Source organism: Lemur catta, chromosome 8 (genome assembly GCF_020740605.2).
Source record: "Lemur catta isolate mLemCat1 chromosome 8, mLemCat1.pri, whole genome shotgun sequence".
Classification (NCBI taxonomy): Eukaryota; Metazoa; Chordata; class Mammalia; order Primates; family Lemuridae; genus Lemur; species Lemur catta.
Window position 1 is genome coordinate 102,481,903 of NC_059135.1, and position 23,165 is coordinate 102,505,067.

Genomic DNA, 23,165 nt, shown 5'->3' on the forward strand with positions numbered 1-23,165 from the left:
GCGGGAGCGCGCGATCCGGGGGGCTGGACCCGAGAAGTGAGTCCAGCGCTGGAGCTTCCCCCCCTTTTTTTTTTGGCCCCCGCGCCTGCGGGTTGAGTCCGCACAGTCCCGCGGACACTTCCTCCCTTTTGGACCCACCCCTAATTTGGGATCCGTGCCCTGGTGTAGTCTCCAGGTGCCGCCAGGCTGCGTCGGGGTCCGAGCCCGGCGCGCGGGGGTTGGTGTGTATTGGGGGGAACGGTCAGTGGGGAAGGTCGCCGGGATCAACTTGCTCCTCCTGCCCGGGGGACCCCGGGTGGGGGCGTCCCGCGCTGTGCGCTCCAGCCGGGTCCAAGGGAGTCGGCGGGGGAGAGCTAGCCGCGGGGAAAACTGATGTCCGGACGCCCGTGACGTGGGGAAGACCGCGTGGCAGCGGAGCTTCTGGATCTGTTATTTCCAGAGGTTCTTTTTCCGAGACAGGCTGGGAGGCGCTGAGGGCGCAGGGTCAATGCTAATTTGAGGACCTGCACACGAATAAACCTGCTGGGAAACAGAACTGAGGCGCTGGACGGGGGTTCTAGGGGGAAAGGTGTTCTCAACGCTTTGAAAGAGCTTCTCTCTCTCTCTTATCCTGTCTCCACACCATCTTCAGAAATTGTGCAGGAGGTCAGAGAAGAGCTGCTGTACAAGCCCCTAGAGTCATGGAGGGCAGGTTGGAGCGAGTGGACTGTCACGTGGGGGCCCATCAAGTACAGGCCTGCATAGATGGTTAGTCCCTCTCTCATCGAGGCCATGGGAGAATTTCGAGGGGCGGTCAGTGGAGAACAGTTTGAGGTCGTTGAGGTGTTGAAAGGTAACACTGGGGACTGGGTGTGTGCTTTGTCACTGATATCAGGTTGTCAATTTAACTCATTAGGGGTCATCAGAGTGTTTCAGTCGGGGATGGGCTAGATAGGAAGTGGATTTGGTGATGTCTCTGGCCTCTGTCCCAGCTACTTAACTGGGAGAGGTGGCAGAGTGAACACAGTCATAAACAAGTAACATATAAACAAATGTGTGTAGCTATATCCCAATAAAACTATTTGTGGACACTGAAATTAGAATTTCATGTAATTTTCATGCACCACAAAATATTCTTTTTGTGGCCTGCAGGCTGTAATTTGACCCTGGCTTACATGGTTGACAGCTCAAAGTGGGTCAGTGGGGATAAAAGGCTGGGGTGTTTCCTTCATGATGGAATCAGGGCTTATCATTTACCAGTTTCATCTTTGAGGGTTCTTGGGAGGGGGAGTCAGTAGTGACCACTGAGGATGGTGACAGTGAAGTCACTGGTGATCAGCCAGAGTCCCCTGGATGTTCATGGGGTGGAGGTGTCAATGAAAGTAACTGGGGAGCCATTGGGATTTGGACTGTTAGTAGGTGAAGGGTCAGGAGAGTCAGGGAAGTCACTGAGGAAGTACATTGCTCCTAGTCAGTGCACGACAGTATCAGTGGACTCATTGAGGTTTCATGAAGGGACAGGGGTTGCTGGAGACTCAGAAGAGCAGAATACAGAAGTATCAGTGAGCTCTGAAAAAATACAGAGGCCGAGTCCCTGAGTACTGGCGGCTGCTAATGGCAGTCACTGTAGGCTAGTGGGTACTGGAGCGCCAAGGGATCATGATTGGTCTCTGTAGACTGTGGTGGTAGTGCATGTCACCCGAGGTCGATGATCACTGGAGACTGGGTGGTACCTAGGGGCAGTGGCAACACTGAGGGTTCAGTCACTGGGTCATTCATGGTGGTGGGCAGGGAGGCGGACCAGTGACTGGGGTCCCTCTGCCTGGCTAGCTGGGCATCTGCTGTCCAACTAGGGGTTGAGGGTCCATCATCTGAGCAGGGGTGTCATGGGACGCCTGTCCAGCAGAAGACCCTACTGAGGGCCTGTCTTTCTCATGGGCCAATGCCTATCTTACTGGTGGAGGGTTAAGTCTGTCTGTCCAGAGGAAGGTCTTGCTGGCTGGCTGGAGTGTCTCTTCACTGGGGTATGGTCTTTGTCCATTTGTGGGAGGGGGTCTGTCCTTGAGGGGTTCTCACTTCTGCTTGGCTGGGATCTACCTTCCAATTGGCGGCAGGTATTCACATGTCTCTCTGGCCACAGGTCTATCTGTGTGGCTAGGGGTCTGTCCATCTGTCTAATGAACTGTCCACTTCCCTGGCTGGCTGTCTAGCATAGTTGTTTCCCTGGGATTCTTTCCATCTGTCTGAAGTCTGTCTGTGCATGGGCCTGTGTGTCTGTTTGGTGGTCTGACCAACTGTCCAGATGCCGCCTGATGGCCTGTGAACATTAAGTGGCTGAGGCTGTGGCTGGAATCTGCCAGTCATGTCTCCAGCTGGGTTGGGTGTCTCTCTCTGGCCTCACGTCCACACTCACCCCCTGCCCCCTCACTGTTTAACCCACCTGCCCTCCTGACACTTGACTATCCCTCCATGTCTCTACAAACATCCAAACTCTCCTGGCTTGCTCTCTGCTGAGCTCAGGCTGGGTATGGGGGACAGAAAGACCCCCTGAGACCTCCAGCAGCCCTGGCCGGCTCCACCTCTCCCCCCTCCCCGAGGATCGCAAGCTGTGTTCTTGCAATGGGACTCACCACTGCTGGTGGCCCTCTCGTTCACTCTGCCAGTGGCAGTCCCATGCGTGAGAGCAGCTGGCACTGCTGCCGACATCTTGTACATAGTGAATCCACGTGTCACATGCCAGTTTGCCACCAGAGTGGTGGCTGCACAGGATACTCGACAGAGCCGAGGACTGGGTGCAGGTGAATGCTTGTGCAATGCTGTGAGCTCAGCCTGTGCTGACGGCACAAAAGGGAAAAGAGAAAAGACAGTGGAGGAACCTGGCAGATACCACCTTACTCAGGAAGCTTATGGGGAGACTACTGACATCCCTAGTGTACAGTTCTTCTCTGGCCTCCTTTCTTACTAGGCCAAAAAAGGGCAGAAAAAATCTGAAATGATTTTCCCACTGCTTCACTGTTAAAAACCTTCAGGCTGGGTGAGCTGTCCTGTTGGCCCATCCACAAGTCTGGCATTCGGCATGCAGGAAAAAGGTGCTCTCCAGTGCCTGGAGCCTCTGGGGCAGCTCTGGTTGCAGTCTACTCTTAACTCTCCCATCTCCCACAATCTGCTGCTCTTTGCGCAGGCTGGGTTTCCGCCCTTGGAAGCTGCCCTGCAATTCTGCTTCAAAAAGGAAGGGTGGGGGGAAACCTTGGGAACAGAGGAGAAAGCCCTCTTCCTTATCTTTAAAAAAATGACAACACCCTTAAAATGCTCTTAACCAACTTTTGACCCAGGTTGGCCTCACCTCTTCAGGGCAGAGCCTGGGCATGTACATTGCCAGAGCTGACCCTGCATGCTAGCATGTGCCCTTGGAGGAAATAAACTCAGGCAGACAAGTGCTCTGACAATGACGTTGGCTGCACCCAGAGGTACTGTGACTGACAGACCTGGTCAGGGCCCCTGCATCCTCGTGCGGTTTCTATACCTCATTTTAGCCTGGCCTCATTCTAGCCCCACCTCAGCACACTTCCTCTGCACATGGTGCTTTATTGAGAAAAGACCAATAGCTGCATTATTTTCAGCTGATGCTGGCTCCAGCACAGCTGACTGCCCTCTGTGGTGCCTGAGTGCAGAGCCCATGGTGTCATAGCTAAGTGTGGTCTCTAGGACAACCAAGGGAGGCATGGATCCGACTGTCCCTCAAGTGTAACGCCAGAGAGGAATAAGTGCACGTCCATGTCTGGGTGGGCGTCATCATCTCTGGAAGGATTCCTGTAGCGAGGGGCTCCCTCACTGCCGCTGTTGACTGGGGTATTCTGCAGTCCTGGCCAACGCAATGCGGCAAGAAAAAAAAAGAAGGGTCTGTCAGAAACACTAATTGGCATATGGCATAAATAGCTAGAAAGTTCTAGAGACTTATGAGAAACCATAAGAACTTACAAGAAAGTATAATAAGGTAGCTAGTTAAAATATACTACATACTTACAAACACATCATGTTCCTATGCACAAGCAGTAATGAATTTGAAACTATAATGCAAAAAAGATTTCATATTAATTTCTTGGGAAATTAATTCACTGTTAGTGAATTAATGGAGTTAGGCAATGGTACCGCCTACTAACATCACAAAATGACACCCAGACATTGTGAGCCTCCTGATGAAAGAACAAAACATCCCTATTAAGGATCACTGCTAAAAAAAATTTGAGCCTATATCTGACTGGGCCTCTAGATCTCAATGTTAATTCAGAGGAAACCCAACGGCACATGAAAATATTAAATGACACCACAAGTGATAAGAGCAACGTCCATACTGTGGAAACTCTATTAAGATGAACAAACCAGTTTTCTGACTGAATAAATTATATATATAAAAAAAGAAGACAATCTTACAGATTAAAATGAGACTTAGGACTTATACACAAATGGTCACAGCAGCATTAACCATAAAAGCCCAGATGTGGGAAACAACTCGAATTTTATCCACTGATGGATAAACAGGTAAAATGTGGTGCATATATACAATGGAATATTATTTGGCAATAAAAGCAAGTAAAGTAGACACAAGCTATACACAGACAAACTTATAAAATATTATGCTCAGTGAAAGAAGCCAGGCAGAAAAGGAGACATTATATGACTCCATTTGCATGAAATCCAGAATCAGCCAGTCTATAGAGACCAAAAGCAGATGAGTACTTGGCAGGAGCTAGGGGCCTGGTTGGAGGGGATTGGGGAGTGACAGCTAATGGGTATGGGGTTTCTTCCAGGGGGGACAAAAATATTCTAAAATTAGATTGTGACAATGGTTGCACAACCCTGTGAATATGATTAATATAAAACATTGAACTGTACACTTAAAGTAGGTGAAGTGTGTGGTATGTGAATAGCTCAATAAAGCTGTTAAAAAAAAAAGAACTAAAGAAACTTGTCAACCATTTGCAATGCATGGAACTAACGTGGACCCCAGTTCAAACAAACACACCATAATCAAGGAAACTGAACATGCACTGGCTGTGTGATGATACAAAGGAGTGTTTGTTGATAATTTTAGGTGTAATAATGGTACTGTTATTTTTGTGGCACCCTTATCTTTCAGAGATATACACAGAAACATTTATGGGCGAAATGAGGTGGTGTCTGGGATCTGCTTCCAAGCAAATGGGCGGAGTGGATGTACAAGGAGGTGGGGCTACAGAGGAGACAGACCAGCCAGCACCGAGGCTGGCTTGGGGACTCACTGTACCATCCTCTCTGCTCTGGTATGTTTGAAATTCTCCACATTTAAAAGATTTAAAACAGTCAATCAGTATAGAGATGAACAACAGAGAAAGGGAACAGATAGGTCACAGAAAACACACACACACACACACACACACACACACACACAAATGGCCAATAAGTGTTTGAAAAGAGGCACAACTTCTGTCATAACAAAAGAAATGCAAAGTCAATTGGAAAAACATTTGCACCCAGAGCTTGCAAAGGTTAAAACATGTGGGCCTGGGGGGCAGGCACTCACATGATCCTGATGATGGCTGTAGAAATAGACATGACCTCTATTATCATTTTAAAGACATAATTCCACTTGTAGGGATTTATTCATCAGAGGCACTTGCATAACTATGCACAGAGGTATGCTCATGTTCTTGAAGCAATGTTAGTGGGAGAGAAAACGGGCAACTACCCCCTCTACAGCCACAAGGAGGGAGGCAGATCCATCTGCCCTAGATACCCTCTAGGGCCTGAGACAGCCTGAAGTTACCGTGAGAGGGAAGGACGGCAAGGTCAAAATGGTGTGCAGAACATCAGCCCTTTCGGATTAAAAAGAAATACAAAAACTGCCAGTCAACAAATATATGTATACCATAAAAAGAAAATGGTCATATATTTTTAAAAAAGTCAATAGCGATGATCTCTGGAGAGTAGGCTTGGATTATTTGGGGTGCAGGAAGGAGGAAGGTGGTTTATTTCTCATTGTGCACACTTCAGTAGATTTTTAACATGAGCATGTCTTACTTTTACACTTTATAGAAGAATAGAGAAAAAAATCCAAGTGTCCCCCTGCACACTAAGAAAATAATGGCAGAGAACTCAGAAGGCAGCTCTCTGTGGCCAGTGAGTAAATGAAATGTTTACCCCCAGTCCTATGATAGTCCAGAAACTACCTCCTCCCTGGATGCCCAGTACACCAGCAAGGTGTCACCCTTCTGACACAGTGTGGTTCACACACACACACGCAGGGTCCTCCCTGTCTCCTGGGCACACTGGGAGTATCTCACGCATGGTGCTTCACACCTGCTTCTTTTCATTTAATACCTACAGAATGGGAGAAAATATTTATGAACCATATATTTGATAAAGGGTTACTATCCGTCTTAGTTCAGGCTACTATGACAAAATACCATAGACCCAGCCGGGCGCGATGGCTCACGCCTGTAATCCTAGCACTCTGGGAGGCTAAGGTGGGAGGATAGCTCAAGGTCAGGAGTTCGAGACCAGCCTGAACAAAAGCGAGACCCCATCTCTACTAAATATAGAAAGAAATTATTTGGACAACTAAAAATATATATAGAAAAAACTAGCCAGGCATGGTAGCACATGCCTGTAGTCCCAGCCATTCGGGAGGCTGAGGCAGGAGGATCGCTTGAGCCCAGGAGTTTGAGGTTGCTGTGAGCTAGGCTGACGCCACGGCACTCTAGCCAGGGCAGCAGAGTGAGACTCTGTCTCAAAAAAAAAAAAAAAAAAGCAACCATAGACTGAATAATTTGCAAACAATAGAAAATTACTGCCCACAGTTCTGGAGGCTGGAAGTCCAAGATCAAGGTGCCAGCAGATTCAGTGTCTGCTGAGGGTCACTTCCTGGTCCACAGATGGCACCTTCTGCATCCTCACACAGTGAAAAGACAAAAGAGCTCCCTCAGGCCTCTTTTATAAAGGCACTAATTATATTTAGAGGGAAGAGCCCTCATGACCTAATCACCTCCCCAAGGCTCTACCTCCTACTATCACCTTGGGGCTTAGGTTTCAACATGAATTTTGGGGGGACACATTTGGACCATAGCAGTATCCAAAATATATCAGGAACTCAACAACAAAAAAGCCAATAACTTGATTTAAAAAAATGGGCAAAGTAACTGAATAGATATTTCTCCAAAGGGGACATCTATATGCAAATAAGCCAATAGGTATGTGAAAAAGTACTCAACATCGCTAATCATGAGAGAAACAAACGCAAATCAAACTGCAATGAGCTACCTACCACCTCACACCTGCTAAGATATCTCTTATTAAAAAACAAAAGATAAAAAATGTTGGCAAGGATGTGGAGAAAAGAGAAACTGACAGTTTGGGTATGTGGCCCCTCCAAATCTCATGTTGAAATGTGACCCCCAGTGTTGGAAGTGGTGCCTGGTGGGAGGTGTTTGGGTCACCGGGGGTGGATCCTTCACGAATGGCTTGGTGCCCCCCTCTTGAAAAGAACCTGGCACCTCCTCCTCTCGTGTCCTTCCTCCTGCCATGTGGCACTGCTCCCCTTCACCTTTCCCCATGAGTGACAGCTCCCTGAGGTCCTCACCAGAAGCAGATGCTGGTGCCAAGCGTCTTGCACAGCCTGTAGAACCATGAGCCAAATAAACCTCTTTTCCTGATAAATTACCCAGCCTCAGGAATTCCTTTAGAGCAACGCAAACAGACTAAGACAGAATGCTTGTGAACTGTTGGTGGGACTGAAAACTAGTGCAGCTTTTATGGAAAGCAGTATGGTAATTCCTCAAAAAATTAAAAACAGGAACTACCATCCGATGTGGCAATCCCACTGGTGGGTATACAGCAGAAGGAAATGAAATCAGTATCTTGAAGAGATAGCTGCACTCCCATGTTCACTGCAGCATCATTCCCAATAGCCACAATATAAAAACAAACTAAGTGTCCATTGCTAGAAGAATGGATAAAAAATGTGGTATATACATTCTTAACAGAGAGCCAGGTGGTGGCTCATGCCTGTAATCCCAGCACTTTGGAAGGCCAAGGCAGAAGGATCACTGGAGGCCTGGAGTTTGGGGACAGCCTGGGCAACAGGGCGAGACGGTCTCTTAAAAAAAAAAAAAAAAAAAAATTACACCAGACAGATGATTCACGTCCCAAGTGGGACAGAAAGAGCAGCACAAATTAAAACTTATGAATTGTCTATTTAACAATTGTGGACGGCGGTTGACTTTGGTTAACGGAAACCACAGAAAACAAAAACACAGAAGAGGGCTCTATTATATTTTGAAATAAATTCAGGTTATCTCAAAGTTGCAAAAATAGGGCACAGATCTCCCATAAACTCTTCACTTGGCTTCCCCACTTGCTGGTCTTCTGAACACTGAGAAGAATGGGGCAGAGGCTGTGCATGAGGGCACTCTCCTACTTCGGTCTCCTCCCTGGTCCTGCACATGTCGAAATTATACAAGTTCTCCCTGCTTTCTTAACAGAAAAACCAAACAAAAGATGCACAAATATTCCTCTAGCGCCTCCTTGCCAGAGGGTAAGTGGCCCTGGATTCTCCCAACTAGCTTTGACCGCTGTTATCTCTGCCTCATTTTACAAACTCCCCCTGCACAGACATCCAAGCTAAGGTAGTCCCAAGCTACCCCCAGGCAGTCTGGTGACCATTTATGACTCTAGGATGGTAACTCAAGAAAAAGAATCACCTTTTAAATGCTAAAAAACTTCCACCAAACCACCTTCCACCAAGGGAACCCCAATGGCTCAATACACCCCATGCCTGGAGTTTCTAGCCATCCTTTACAAAGCCTCCTCCCTCCACCACCCCTAGGGAACCTGCATACCTTTGGTTATCTGAGGAATCTGACAATTTACACTAAAAGGCCACAGTGAAGGTCACCATCAAGATGCCTCTATTCGCATCTTGCTCATTTTCTATCTGTCCTTGGCTAAGAGATGGCCCCTTGGTGCCAAACCTTGCTCTGAGCCTCCTGCACTCAAGCTATTAAAAAGCAAAGCTCCATGGAGCACTGGCCCTGAGTGGGGGAAGGCACCCGGGTGCCGGGGGCTGGCGGGGGCCCATCCTCGCCAAGGCTGGGCATCTGCAGGAGGTGCAGTGTGGGGAAGGGCCAGAAGCCCACGGCCACTGAAGGTGGCAGAATGGTGCCCCCCCTCAAAAGCTATGTCATCCACATTTTAACTCTTGGGGTCTGTGAAAGTGACACTTGAAAAAAGAGTCTTTGCAGATAAAATTAATTTCAGAATCTTGAAGAGATCATCCCAGATTATTTCATGGGCCCTAAGTCCAAGGACGAGAGCCCTAATAAGAGACACACGGCGGATCTGACGCCTGGCAAGGGAGCAGATGAAGGCAAAGACAGAGACAGAAGTGACGCAGCACAGGTCAAGGGATGCCCAGGAGGGCAGCTGCCACCAGAAGCCAGGCAGGTGGGTCCCCAGAACCCTGGAGGGAGCTGGAACCTTGATCTGGGATTCTGGCCTCCAGCACAGGGAGAGAATGAATTTCTCTTGTTCAAGCCACTCTGTGGTACTTCGCTATGGCAGCCACAGGAAACGGACATAGGACATTACACTACTCTGCTTTTGCATATGTCTTGATTTCTGTAATTCACAGAAAAACCTAATGGCACATTCTTCAAGGGTGGAGTGAGGAGGCAGGCAGGAGGGAGGGCCTCGAGGCCCCGTGCCAGCCACACCTGAGCACAGGGGCCTAGAGAGTCCCTGCCTGCCCACCCCCACCGGTCCCCTGCCCCAGAACACCCTCTCCCACTGAGCAGCTCCTGTTCTGTAGCCCGTGGAAGCACCGTCCACCTCAGGGCCTCTGCACGTGTCACCAGGCAGCCCCCTGCTCCTCACACCACCCAGCTCTCAGCTCTCCACCATCCCTACCCAACTTGTTGCATAAGCCTCTCCCTACCTGGGGAGGCAGAATCATACTTACAGGCATCGCTGCCCTCCCTGCAAACTCCAGTGAACTTTGCAGGGTCTCGAGACCCACTGTGTCAAACCAGGGCCTCCGGGCACAGAGGGTTAAGTGTGGCCACCCTACCCTCCATGGGCCATGCTGGCCCTCCTGTGTGACCTTAGATGCCCCACCTCGAGAGAGCAAAGGTAGACACGGCAGGTGGCCTCAGCGTCACTGGGTCCCCAGTGAATGGAAGGAAGGTGTGCCCGCTTGCTCGGGGCAGGGGGTCCTGCTGACCACCAGGTGGGGCCCATCCCACTCACTCAGACACGACCTGGTCCCAACACCCGAGGGGCACCAGCATCACATCTCCAGGGCTGAGTGTGGCAAGTTCTAGACAGGACCACATCAACTCCCACATTGACACGGCATGAGTTCCTCCCACTGGCCATCAGGTCCCCCACCCAAGAGGACCCTGAGGGCTCTGTCCTTCAGGCTGGGCCTGACCACTCAGAGGCACGCAGGGTGTGACACAGAGGGTTTATTCAGAACCCCCCAGCCCACGGTCCTGCACTCGGGCTTGGTGGGCCTGTCTGTGAGCTCCCTGTCTGTGTCCTCACTCAGCACTCAGGAAGACCCTCTTGCGTGCGGTGTTGGTGTAGGGGTGCCAGCGCCACTCCACGTCCGCCGTGGCCTCCTGCTCCAGTGTGCCCAGCCGGATCATGTACACTGGGGACAGGACGGGCCATCAACCCCTGCACGGCCCCCTGCACAGCCCGCCTGCCTCCCCTCCAGGGACAAGGGACAAAACCCCAAACTCACGCTTCAGCTCAAAGCGGGGCCCAACCTCGGTCAGCTCCACGTTGCGATGGTCCATCTTCTTGTAGACATGGTGCCTGGCGGGTAGGTGGGGGCAACCATGGGTCAACAGTACACAGCAAGGGGCATGAGGTCAGGACACCCCCCTGGGGCGTGGCCCACAGACCCACCGGAATGAAATGTAGTCTTCTTGGTTTGCAAAGGTGATGACACGGTGGCTGTCATCTTTGGGCACGGGGAACAGGTAACGGAGGATGTCAGAAACCTGGGACACAAGGGAGGGGGTGACAATGCCTGGCCTGGTCCCTAGCCCCCAGCCCTGGCCCCGGGACCCCAAACTCACCCGCTTGCCCAGGCGAGAGGAGAAGCCGTGGGTAATGAGGTGGGGCTTGGCCTCCGATACAGTGCCCAGGTCCGGGATGTCATGTCGCATGACCACGTTGCACAGTGTGAAGTAGGCGGTAGGGCCAAAGGGCAGGTGGCTGACAATGAGCCCCACTGACAGGGCCAAGCGGGCTGTCAGAGGCCCCACCTGCTCTCAGACTGCCCAAATTGGCCCCTCTCCTCCCCTCCTCTCCTCCAGCTTTACCAGGTGTGCCTCGATGTTCGTGGATGACCAGCAGGTCGGTGACCCCGTTGGCTTTGCAGGCTCGCACCAGCGCCCCCACCTCGTGCCGGCCTCGGTTCATTCGCTGGGCACCTGGGAAGACCAGCTTCAGCTCCTGGGTGGAGACCACAGTGGCTGGTCAGGACCAGGCCACTTGTGCTGGGCCTCCTGCACTCGCTCCCCACCCACCAGCACCTTTGCAAACATCTTGAGGCGGGAACTGGGGTCTCGGGACGTAGTGATCATGACCTTGGGATCTTCGACCCCTGCCCACCGATACTCGTCATCCACGTGGCCGATCACACCTGCGAAAGCATGAGGGGCAAGAATGCGACAGTGTCTTGGGAGTGACAGGCTAACTTGGGGGGGAGCCTAGGCCATCTAGATGGTGCTGTCTGAGGAAGCCTTCAACGAGGGGAACGCTCCACACCCACACTGGGTAAGGGGACGGCCACCAGCCATGCAGGCTACCAAGCACAAGTGGGACTGAGGAACAGAGTCCTTCTTTTTATATCACTTTAGATCACTTAAGCTGCCTTAGTCACAAGGGGCTAGTGGCTAATGTGTTAGACAGCACAAGCCCAGATTCTGCTAAGGCCAAAGGTGACAGACCCATTTTCCTCTCAACAAATATTTATACTGTTCGGGATTCCTTTCCTATTGTTGAGTAATGAAGGAATGAAACGTGGGTGCCAACGTGCTGGATGCTGGGGACACTCGCCCTGGCAGATATTCCAGTGGGGGGACAACTGACAACAAAACCAGAGAGTAAGTGGGTGCTGTATAAACGAGACAATGTGCACTCAAGGAGAGCCCCTGTGGTGCCGTCTGTACCGACACAAGGGTACCTGGGGACGGTTCCAGAAGCAGTTGCTGTGGACTCTTTCTCAAGGTTGGAAAGTGCCTGGCTGTCTGAGAAAGGACACATAGCCAGTGGGCTCAATGTCAGGCGGGCTGCACCATACAATTACCTTCGCCACCAGCATCATCGAACTCCAGGGACCCCTGTAAAGCCAGAGCCTCGCGGCGTAACTCAGTGGGAATCAGGCGGTTTTCTGCAGGGGGAGACAGAAGGGCTGAGTGAGACACAAGCATGGAGCTTATACGATACTCTGTGCCTCACAAGCCTATATGTACTTGATGGAAAAATACCTCACTCCTTTCTGGGCAGGTGATACAGGATTACCTAGGGGGAGAGAGGGGACAAAACAATTTCTTTTTGTCTACACACCAACCTATAAACAGGCTGAGGACTTCATGTTCTATGGTTCTTGAGTATCATAACATGAGAGCTTTCTAAAATATTTTATCACTAATATGCATTGGTTTTATGGTCAGGCAAAAATTTAAAAATTAATCTTTAATTAGCTGGGCATGGTGGCACACATCTGTTGTCCCAGCTCCTAGAGAGGCTGAGGCAAGAGGATCACTTGAGCCTAGGAATTTGAGGTTGTAGTGAGCTACGATGATGCCTTTGTACTCTAGCTAGGGTGACAGAGCAAGACCTTGTCTCAAAAAAAAAAAAAATTAATTTTTAAAAGAAATACAGACTGCTCTTTATGTATGAAGGTGGACTGGAGACAATGAGACCCTCAGACAACAGAGCTGCTAATCATGATGCACAGAATGCTTTGAGGCGCATGGCCTGTGGGCACGCCCACTTTGGAGTACAGAACTCAGTATGAGCACACCCCTGGACTCAGCGGCAGCAGCACTGTTCCTAACTATCTCAAACTGAAAATAAGCTCATCGCCACCCACAGGAAAATGGATGGAGACCCTGCAGAATATGCACCTGAAGCGGCTTCCCACCATACCCAATGTGGTGGGAAGAAACAATTCTGAGTGAAAAAGTAAAGCTGCAGAAGAATGCACACAACCTAACAGTACTTTTAAAACTGAAACTTGACCAATACAATTTAGAGATACAAACAGGTATGATATTATAAGCACAAAGCACAGCAAAGAAAGATTTATTTTTAAACAGTATTCAATAAAGTAGTTATCTAAGTTGGGGACAATATTCCTGAATTTCAATTTACCTATCATTTCTTACTTCGTAAAGGAGGTGGATGGGTCACAGATGTTTAACACTACGCTTTACCTTAAACATACATACACATAGCACACACATTTCACAGACCTAAAACCTAGGAACATCAAACGGAATTTAAATTAATCAGAGGTACTGTGGGTGAGGCACCATGAGACTGGAAACATAAAGCTGCAGCAACACAACAACCGACAACATGGGGATAAAGAGGCACTTCCAACCAAGCATGTGAGACACAGACTTGGCAACTGGTACCATCACACGGAAGGAACACTTTTAACGCCAACGAGAGAACCCGACAGGTAAGGGAACGGCCAGTAAATACTCGAAAAGATGCCCAGCTACACAGGCACTCTTGCCGAGGAAAGGTTTCCCACGCCGCCGGCTCACCTTCGAGCGCTCGCCGGACCTTCTCCTTCCTCTCCTGGGCGGAGCGCTGCGCCTGCTCGCGGGCCTTGCGGTACAGGTACTCGCGGCGCAGGCGGGCCTCGCGGCGCAGCTGCGGGGACAGCAGGCCCGGTCACCACGCGCCCCCGACCCCAGGGCCGCAACCCCAGCATTCCGCGAGCCCCCAACCCCCGAGCCTGGAGCTCCAACGCCCCTCCTACCATCCTGGGCGCCGCTTCCACGTGTGTCTGGGAGAAAGTGCGGGCACCGCCGAGGCGACACAGCCCCCGCTTCCGCCCTTAACCAAGAAGGTCGCTAGAAACTTTATAAAGCCTGCCGCTGTGGCGCATGCCCGACGTTAAGATGGCGAAGGGCGTCGCAAGACGATTGGCCAGTCCGGCAGCGCATGCTCATGGGGCAACCAACAGACTGGAGGCACGGCGCTGTCACTGGCTTGTGACGACCATCAATAAAGATGTCAGCTTTGGGCCGGCCGGTGACACACGCCTGTAATCCTAGCACTCTGGGAGGCGGAGGCCGGTGGATTATTTGAGCTCACGAGTTCCAGATCAGCCTGAGCAAGAGAGACACGCGTCTCTACTAAAAATAGACACAAATTAGCTGGACAACTAAAAATATATGCAGGGTGTGGTGGCACATGCCTGTAGTCCCGGCTACTCGGGAGGCTGAGGCAGGAGGATCGCTTGAGCCCAGGAGTCTGAGGTTGCTGTGAGCAAGGCAGACGCCACGGCACTCACTCTAGCCCGGGCAACAGAGTGAGACTATCTCAAAACAAACAAACAAAAAAAAGATGTCCGCTCGGGGCTTCACCCACCTTCCATCCGTATGCAGGGTACCCAATTTTTATATGATGAACCTCTAAAACCGTATTGGGCGGCTCCAAACAGTCCATCAACTGTAAAAACGGCCCAGCGACTGATATGGAGGTTTCCTGCCGGCGCCTTCCGGAATTAAGTTTAAAGTCTCTCCTCCTTTAATTACAACGGTTGCCATACTGCTTCGCCTTCTTCCGTCGCCACATTGGTAGCCCGACTTTTAGAATTCGGTCGCTTCCGGAAGGGACTCGAAACGCCTGTAGACCCAGCCGCAGTCCCTCTGGCCGATCCACTTGGGGCGCTAATCGGAGAAACCCCGCTGATAGATACCTAGCTGCCGCTCCCCTGAGGGCGCTTGCCGTAGAGGCGGTGACCCAACGGCCCTGACAACTTCCGCGTTGGAGCTCACGGCTGGGAACGCCCCCTTGGGGGCGGGTCTCATGCGGTGATTGGCTGTCATGCCGGCGCAGCGGGCGGTGATTGGGCAACCTGGACAGAGGTTGCTCCAGACCAGTCAGCCCACCGGAGACTCGAATGTGTGTCCATGGCGGCGCCGGACCTACGAGCGCAGCTGGACTCTCTGCTCCTGCAGCTGTTCCGGGACCTGGAAGAGCTGGAGGCGAAGCGGGCGGTGTTGAACGCCCGGGTGGAGGAGGTAGGCGCTTGGGGCGGGCGGAAGGGCACACGGACGTAAAGTGAGGCTCACTGTTCTCCGCTTTCTCCCCAGGGGTGGCTCTCGCTCGCTAAGGCTCGCTACGCCATGGGCGCCAAGTCGGTAGGGCCCCTGCAGTATGCCTCTCGCATGGAGCCCCAGGCCTGCGTCCACGTCAGGTGAGGCACCTTCGAAGCTGGAGCAGGTGGGCGGGTCCGGGCCCGGGCCGCCAGAGGTCCATCCTCCCTTCTCGTCCTTTAGTGAGGCCCAGGATGGACTCCAGAAATTCAGGGTGGTGAGACCTGGCGCCCAGACCCCAGAGGAGGTGGGGCCCCGCGAGGCAGGTGAGCCCCCCTTTCTCCTGTCAGGGCCCCTTCCCAATGTCAAAGACAAAATGCTCAGAACTCTTGAGGAGATGATTTTATTTAGGCTTTTGCGACAGAGAGAGCATCCCAGAGCTGAAAAACAGAACTTCTTATAGGATGGTTTTGCCTTAGACTTTTATAGGGAGGATTAGAGAAGTGAGAGGTAGGTTGCTTGGCAGTTGGAATAGTTTTGCAATCACGGAAGTCTCAGCTGAACAAAAAATAAAATGTTCATCTTTGCGTCTAGCTAGTTTTATAGGGACAAACTTCTAATCCCAATTAATTATTCCTGAGACAACAGGGAGTTGGAGGGTCTGTGCCTGGCCTTTCAACACGTTCAGGCAAAATGGTTAAGGTCAGTGTGTGGCCTTGTCACAAGCAAACAGGGTCATCTTTGGGTCTTATAGCAGTCATGAGCAAGAGTAGACAGAGAGTCTCATCTGAATCACAAGGGGAAGGGTGGTGTTTTGTGGTAAACTGCTTCCCAGGATACAAAAGTCTGGGGCATTTTCTAACCATCAGTGTTTTCCAGACTCATGGGAGCTCAGATCAGGCTCCACATTGTTGCTAAGACCATAAATATCAGGTAGTAAGATCCCAGCCTCCTTCAGCCTTTCCCTCTTTCCAGGTTTGCGCAGGCGCAAGGGCCCCACTAGGCCGCCAGAGCCCTCGGAGGCCCCCCAGGACCCCCTGAACTGGTTCGGCATCCTAGTTCCTCACAGTCTACGGCAGGCCCAAGCCAGCTTCTGGGATGGTGAGTGGACCCTGCCACTTGGCCATGTGACCTTGGGCTAAATTCAGACCCTCAATCAACAAGGGAGCATTTGAGCACTAATGCCATGGCTGGGGTTAGTCTGCAAAGGGCTTTGCAGGTTTTCTCCATTGCATACTTTTGTTGCACACCTGCTGTTTTTTCCAAAAGCATTTGCTGGCTGTTGGCAGCCTTCCAGGCTCATGCTAACTGCTGGGGATACAACTTGGAACAAAAGGGACAAACGTTGTTCATGGAATGCTTATTTTGTGGAGGGGAGAATGGCAATGTGCAAATAAATAAGTAGGCCCTTAATCTAATATCAGGCTGTGAAAATTGTTATGAAGCAATAACAGTATGGAGTGGGATAGGAGTGGGCTGAGGGACCTATTTTATGGAGGGTAGCCAGGGAAGGTCTCTCTGAGGAGATGAAGGAAAAGTCTTGTGGTTGACCTGGGATAACAGTGTTCTAGGCTGAGGGACTAGCCGGGGCAAAAGCCCTGAAGTGAGATCTGTCTGGTGTGTTGGAGGAAGAAGAGCAGAGAAGGGGTCAGTGGGCTGGAGTGGAGTCAGTGCAGTGGGAGTGCCGGGAGCTGAGGACAGGGGGGCCAAGCCCAGGTGATATGGAACCTGAAGAGGACTTTGGGGGTCACTGGGAGGCACTGAGCAGAGGAGGGTGCAGTTGTATGCAGAAGGTCACAAGAGTTCTTTGAGTGCTGGGCGGGGACAGACTGGAGAGCAGAGGAAGGAAGCAGGTGCCAGGGAGCAGCCAGGCATGAGCTGCCGGCGGCGGAGGCAGTGGAGGTGGGAGCAAACAGTGGGAACCTGTGCATATTTTGAGTAGAAGCCCCAGACTTTGCTGACAGGTTGGATGTGGGAATAGGGAAGGAAAGGAGTCAAGGAGAGCCCATGTCTCCACCCAGAAGCCCTGGGAGGATGGAGCTGCCCTCACTTGCTGTGAGGGGAAGTCTGTGCTGTGTGGTGTCCGCTGACACCCAGCTGGAGAGTCCAACTGGGCAGTTGGGCATGTACATCTGGTGTTTGGGAGAAGCCTGGGCTGGAGAGAGATTTGTGAGTCCACTGCATAGCACTGGTATTTAAATTCCCAGGTTGTTGACAGGGTCAAAGCTAAGATGGGATGAGGTCAAGCAGAGGGCCCAGAAGTGTGGACGGGAAGTGAGAGAGAGGAAGAGGAGAAACTAGTCAAGAAGATTGAGGAGCAGCACCCAGAGGGCAGAGTGTCCTGGAAGCCAAGAAGAGAGAGTATTTCCTGGAGGAAACGATCATTTGTGTGGTCAGCCCAGCTACCAGACAGGAGGCTGACAACTGAGGACTGCCTGGTGGACCAGGTGGTATGGAGGGCCCCGAGGACTGGATGGCAGCTGTTCCAGCAAAGGTGTCAGGTGAAAGCCACCCACAGGTGGATCCAGAGTGTGGACCACTCTCAGGCTGAGAACAAAGGTGGAGGGAGAGTGGCTGACAGCAGCGAGGAACTGTGACAGTGGAGGGAGGAAAGAAGTGAGTGCTTGAGACAATGTTAGGGTCTGTGAATTTTTAGTTCCTAGTGGGTGATGTAAGCAAGTCAAGGAAGTCTTCTGAGGAGGTTACATTTTAGCAAAGACTTGAGGGAGGTGTAAGGGTGTGGGTTCGGTGAGGTTCTGGAGCAGTGAGTGCAGGGCCATACCTGGAATGTTTTACTTAGGAATAACGTGGAGGCCAGAGAGGCCTGGAGCCTTTCCAATCCCTGGGGGTGTCCAGAGCCTTCTGAGTTGTGTGTCACACCATGGATAACATGGCAACATTCTTTCCTTTCCTCCAGGCCTGCAGCTGGCTGCAGACATAGCCAGCCTTCAGAACCGCATCGAGTGGGGTCGAAGCCAGCTCCAGGGGCTCCAGGAGAAACTCAAGTTGGAGCCCGGGGCTGCCTGACCTGCATCCACAGAGTCAGGGCAGCGAGCACAGCTATCCTTGGATGTGGCTGCCTTATCACAGGCCTTCACAAGTACTTATCACAAGTACCCCTGCCCCTACCCCACCTCAGCTAAAGCCCCCTCCATGTTCCTGGTCTGCATGTTTCCAGCTTTGTTAGGTGTGAAGTTTGAAGAGGTGAACTGAGCAATGTGGAAAGCCACTACTTTGAAACCATCCCTGGGTCTGTGTTCTTATAGGACACACTCCCATGGGGCAGGTGCATATAGATCAGTTAGCTGTGGCTTCATTACAGGGTGATGCAACACTGGACAAACAGTGGTGGGAAGGACAGGCAGTAGTGCTTCAGGTTTACTAGATCCTCAAAACTGAACTTCCTGGAGGAGAAAACCATTCATAGCTGACAGACCAGGACAATATGATTTGAGTCAATGAAAATACAAACACCTGAGTGGATGGGCAGCCCTTGGCAGGGTCTGAGCCAGGAAGTAAAAAAGAATTGACTTAGATTTTTAAGGGAACTCTTGGAAGAGACCTTCCAGTTTTTAAAAATCCTGACTTTTACCAGGAGTGAGGCCAAGCCTCTCTGCATTTGTTGAAGGGCCAGGTGTTTCCTGTTATAAGAATTTGCTTCATTTTTCTCCTGGGTTGTTGATCTTTTTAGCAATTTCTAGGAGCTCTTTATGTTTGGGGGAATTAGTCCTTTGTGTATACTATGAGATGTAAATATTTGTTCCTAGTTTATTTTTTAACTTTGTTTATGGTTTTTTTTATTGTAAAATAAAACGTTACATCAAACTGCACAGAACAATTGAATACCTTAATGACTAAGGTGAAACTATAGTAACTGTCACCCTGGAGCTCTTGTGTTTCTGAATTTTTAAAGTAGAGTTGAATTTATCCATCAGCTGTTATGATTTCTGGATTTGGGGTGGTCATTGGTGAAGGGATAAGGCGATTCTCTGGCATTTTCCTCAACTTATGTGGTTTCAGTTAGGATATTAAGTGAGTCCCTGCATCAGCTTTTTCTACCTTCCAGGCACACACTGTGTCGATTACTCCCTCTACTCTGGGTTTCAGATGCCACCTTTTTTTGTTTGAGACAGTCTCGCTAGAGTGCCAGGGTGTCATCATAGCCCACGGCCTCGTGAATGAGTTCGAGGATTACAGGCGAGAGCACCGCGCAGTGCCACTCACATTGCCACTGGCATTGCCACTGGCATTGCCACTCGCATGCAAACCCGCTCTGAGGCAGGGACTTCCATTCTGATGCGTTGGCCTTGCTGTCAGGACACCGGTACACGCTGTGTTAACATACACTTTAATCCCCTAGGGCAGATACACGGTTGGTTGCGGGGAATCGTTTTCTTTGGCCATGTTGAGCTTTGAGTTGCTAATGGAAAGCCTAAACGGAGAACTCAAATGGAACCGCCCCCGCCAAACCCGTGACCTGGAGGAAAAAAGGGTAGACCTACCCCATACACAAAAGAACAGAGGTTGAGTTTCACAATAAAATCCTGCTATTGACAAAGTGCCAATTAGTCAAATTTTAAAGCTGAAGTAAGGAAAAAATAACATTCAATTTCTGCTTTGACCCTAAATTCTTCCCGGAGGAAGAAAGTCACGTGGCGCGCCGGCCGCAGCTGTGTCCCTTACGCTGATTCCCTGCGGCGGCTGATGTCCAAGGTCAGGCCCGCAAAGCCTGCCCCCCTTCGCTGCGCGGGGTGGGTTTCGGGGTGGCGGCTCCCGGCGGGAGGTGGGTGCGCGAGGCCGCGCCCCTCCGCGAAGGAGAGTTCGGGCGGCACACCTGCTCCCGCACTCAGGCTCTCCGGGCCGCGGTCTCGGCGTTTGCGCAGCCGCAGGTGGGGCTTTCGGCGGGGCTGGAGTGAGCTTGAAGGATGTTGGGGGGGAGGGGCGGCCCAGGAGACCGTAAGTCACAAATACAGATACGGGGAAAGCTGGGTGGCAGTTCCCATATGGTCTAGCGGTGAGGATTCCTGGTTTTCACCCAGGCGGCCCGGGTTCGACTCCCGGTATGGGAAAACCCGGTGTGTTTTCGGTTTTTGTCAGCTCGGAAATTACCACTATTTTGACTTCTGGATCACCGGAGCGCCTCAGTGTTTTCTCTCCGTTTAAACTAGGAGAGAGAGAGCCCTGGGAGCTCTGGCCCCCATCGTTCTGTATTCTGAGCAAAGTGACAACTTTCATCCCAGCGTTAGCTAGTTGTTTTGTCTACGAACATACAGATGTGAATATTATAAATCCTGAAATGTTAAGTAATACTTAAAATGTTCAAAATTTCTTGTTAGACTGCGCTGCGGAAGGCGGGGCCCCCGCCGGGCCTTTCCCCACAGAGCGGCCCCGCCCCTTGTCCCGCCCCTCGCCCCTGCCCGCTCACGGCAGGAAGGGGGGAGGAGGAGGGGAGGGGGAGGGGGGAGGAGGGGAGGGGGAGGAGGGGAGGGGGAGGAGGGGAGGGGGAGGAGGAGGGGAGGGGGGAGGAGGACAGGGGGGAGGAGGAGGGGAGGGGGAGGAGGGGAGGGGTGAGGGAGAGGAGGGGAGGGGAGAGGAGGAGGACTCACATTTCATCATTAAAATTGTCTGCAATCTGAAGTAGTCCCAATCTGAAGATGGTTAGTCAACACCTTGCCTTCCATAGGGACTATATCCAGGTAAGCAAACATGGTAATTTAAGTAATACATTCACCACTGGATGCTCTTAACTCCCAGTGTACTGTCCTGCAACATTGGGTTTGCACCAGGTCAGATAAGTAATCAAGATCAGAACATTCCTGAACATATTAGTTTCCCTGTAATACATCTTTTAAACAGTAAAATTCAGTCTTGATAGTTAACTAGAAATTATTTCCTTGATGAATATTAAGTGGGTCATAGAATCCTCTAGATACAGAGCATCAAATGCTGAAGCTACATACTTCAACAGGCAATGTACAAAACCATTGTTTCGATATTAGGTACCCAGCTATTGCGTAACAGAAAAATTACCATGACTACCTCCGAATAACTAAACATCTCTGCCACCATGACTGACAGAAAATTTACCTGCATTTAGTGACATCATATTGCACAAATTAGAAAACAAGCCTTAGATGAGTGTATCCCATTGGCATAAAGCAGACCACATGTCTCCACTCTAGCAAGGAAGACTGAAAATAAGAATTTTCAGGTCACATTCTAGTAAACCTGAACTGGAAATATGTGAAATTTTCAAAATGTAGAAATCATTTTCAATCATCTTGAATAGCTCCAACAACACCCACTCTAATATTCTTCATTGTTTTGTCCATAATGTCTGCATTCTCTTTTTATAATTATTGTTATCTTTGGTCAGAGAATAATAATTGATTGTGACCACTACCCTTAATTATTTTGATCCATTACATTAATGTTAGGATAATATGTTTGAATATGGAGGTAAAGCTTGTACTTTTTTAAACTGGATATTAGTTTTCAGATAAGCATAATTTTAATGATTTATATTGATATGCACTGCTTTTAGTAGAATTCATAGAAACCTGATTGGAATTTACTAAAAAAATTCTTATATTCTACTTTCAATAAAGGGTCTCTAGATTAAAGTTAATATTTATGTAATAAGCTAATATTTAAAATAAAGTTGCCACTCTGTATGATCCAGTTAAAATCAGATTGGTTATGTGTAACAATAATTTGCATTAAATATTATTTTTAAAATTCTATAATTTAGGCCGGGCGTGGTGGCTCACGCCTGTAATCCTAGCACTCTGGGAAGCCGAGGTGGGAGGATCGTTTGAGCTCAGGATTTCGAGGCCAGCCCGAGCAAGAGTGAGACCCTGTCTCTACTAAAAATAGAAACAAATGATCTGGACAGCTAAAAATATATATAGAAAAAAATTAGCCGGGCATGGTGGCACATGCCTGTAGTCCCAGGTACTCGAGAGGCTGAGGCAGAAGGATTGCTTACGCCGAGGAGTTTGAGATTGCTGTGAGCTAGGCTGACGCCATGGCACTGTAGCCCAGGCAACAGAGTGAGACTCTGTCTCAAAAAAAAAAAAAAAAAAAATTCTATAATTTAATTTCAAGGATTAGAAACTTTCATAGAAATTAAATATTAAACCTTGAGATATATAAATATATATACTTAAAAGTTAAGGACAATTTATACCATGGATATTAGGAAGGTCTTGATAGCTTAGACCTTGATAGTATAATAATATATTTGACAAAAAATAGTCAAAATTTCATTTATGAAATGTTTTTGTACCCTTTTTCTTCTACTCAATTTCATGACCAATAACTTGATATGAGATATATAGGTCACAGGTCTCATACATATATCTCATGACCTATTGATATATACACATATATCCAGTCATATGTATCCCTTTTCAGTTATTATCTTCATTTGTACTGCTTGCCTGATCACCATCATTATTGACTACACAATCTTGACTAAAATTGACAAGCAGAGTCCAAAAATGCATCTTAAATTTCAAACTTTCTTCATGGATCTTTGTGTTATTTTATATTTTAATTTAGTAAACATCTTTTATAAATTATTATATCTATGTTTTAGAAAAATAAATCAGTACTAATTGTCATTTAAGGAAATTTCTCCCTTATGCTTCTGAGCCCTAGTCTTCTCTATGGAAAAAATCATGTTTTAAATTAAAGGGAAGGCTTATATTAACTTGGTTTGCAGCGTGCGTATTTCAATTAAAATAAAGTCAAAGGTTATTCCTTACATGCATGTATAGAATTATGTTTATTATTTTTTCACTTCTGTAGAGGATTCCGGAATTCAGATTATCAACTCATAAGCCTTTTCATGCATAT

At 49.6% G+C, this 23,165-nt stretch overlaps 2 protein-coding genes and 1 non-coding gene across 6 annotated transcripts; 2 read left to right on the forward strand and 1 right to left on the reverse strand.

Annotated features, from left to right (window-relative positions):
* Positions 1 to 10,460: 10,460 nt before the first annotated feature.
* IMP4 (IMP U3 small nucleolar ribonucleoprotein 4) lies at positions 10,461 to 15,007 on the reverse strand. 4 transcript variants are annotated; one of them, XM_045559837.1, is made up of 9 exons: positions 14,635 to 15,001; positions 13,803 to 13,911; positions 12,332 to 12,415; positions 11,556 to 11,665; positions 11,343 to 11,475; positions 11,097 to 11,251; positions 10,924 to 11,018; positions 10,757 to 10,830; positions 10,461 to 10,663 (listed from the first exon to the last, which is right to left on the reverse strand). In XM_045559837.1, the coding sequence occupies exons 1-9, from the start codon at positions 14,710 to 14,712 to the stop codon at positions 10,551 to 10,553; spliced, it is 951 nt and encodes a 316-aa protein (XP_045415793.1). In that variant the 5' UTR covers positions 14,713 to 15,001; the 3' UTR covers positions 10,461 to 10,550. The 4 variants fall into 4 exon arrangements, with proteins under 4 accessions (XP_045415793.1, XP_045415794.1, XP_045415791.1 ...); XM_045559838.1 differs by lacking the exon at positions 14,635 to 15,001 and adding an exon at positions 14,021 to 14,334; XM_045559835.1 differs by having other exon boundaries at positions 10,924 to 11,251; positions 14,635 to 15,007.
* Positions 15,008 to 15,153: 146 nt separating this feature from the next.
* On the forward strand, positions 15,154 to 19,135 carry CCDC115 (coiled-coil domain containing 115). The gene is made up of 5 exons (XM_045559839.1): positions 15,154 to 15,290; positions 15,363 to 15,466; positions 15,549 to 15,631; positions 16,281 to 16,406; positions 18,223 to 19,135. Exons 1-5 carry the CDS (start codon positions 15,180 to 15,182, stop codon positions 18,330 to 18,332), a joined length of 534 nt encoding a protein of 177 aa, XP_045415795.1. The 5' UTR covers positions 15,154 to 15,179; the 3' UTR covers positions 18,333 to 19,135.
* A 1,167-nt stretch (positions 19,136 to 20,302) lies between these two features.
* On the forward strand, positions 20,303 to 20,374 carry TRNAE-UUC. The gene has a single exon. It is a non-coding gene; the product is annotated as a tRNA-Glu (tRNA).
* Positions 20,375 to 23,165: the final 2,791 nt, after the last annotated feature.

What these genes read in the sequence shown, in the direction of transcription:
- IMP4 (XM_045559835.1), bottom strand. Translation starts at nt 14,712, where the DNA reads ATGGACTGTTTGGAGCCGCCCAATACGGTTTTAGAGGTTCATCATATA. An exon ending in GCCTCAAGATGTTTGCAAAG is followed by an intron (nt 11,476 to 11,555) that starts GTGCTGGTGGGT and finishes GTCTCCACCCAG; the next exon opens with GAGCTGAAGCTGGTCTTCCC. An exon ending in GAAGACTACATTTCATTCCG is followed by an intron (nt 10,831 to 10,923) that starts GTGGGTCTGTGG and finishes CCTACCCGCCAG; the next exon opens with GCACCATGTCTACAAGAAGA.
- CCDC115 (XM_045559839.1), top strand. Translation starts at nt 15,180, where the DNA reads ATGGCGGCGCCGGACCTACGAGCGCAGCTGGACTCTCTGCTCCTGCAG. An exon ending in CAGGCCTGCGTCCACGTCAG is followed by an intron (nt 15,467 to 15,548) that starts GTGAGGCACCTT and finishes CTCGTCCTTTAG; the next exon opens with TGAGGCCCAGGATGGACTCC. An exon ending in GGTGGGGCCCCGCGAGGCAG is followed by an intron (nt 15,632 to 16,280) that starts GTGAGCCCCCCT and finishes CCCTCTTTCCAG; the next exon opens with GTTTGCGCAGGCGCAAGGGC.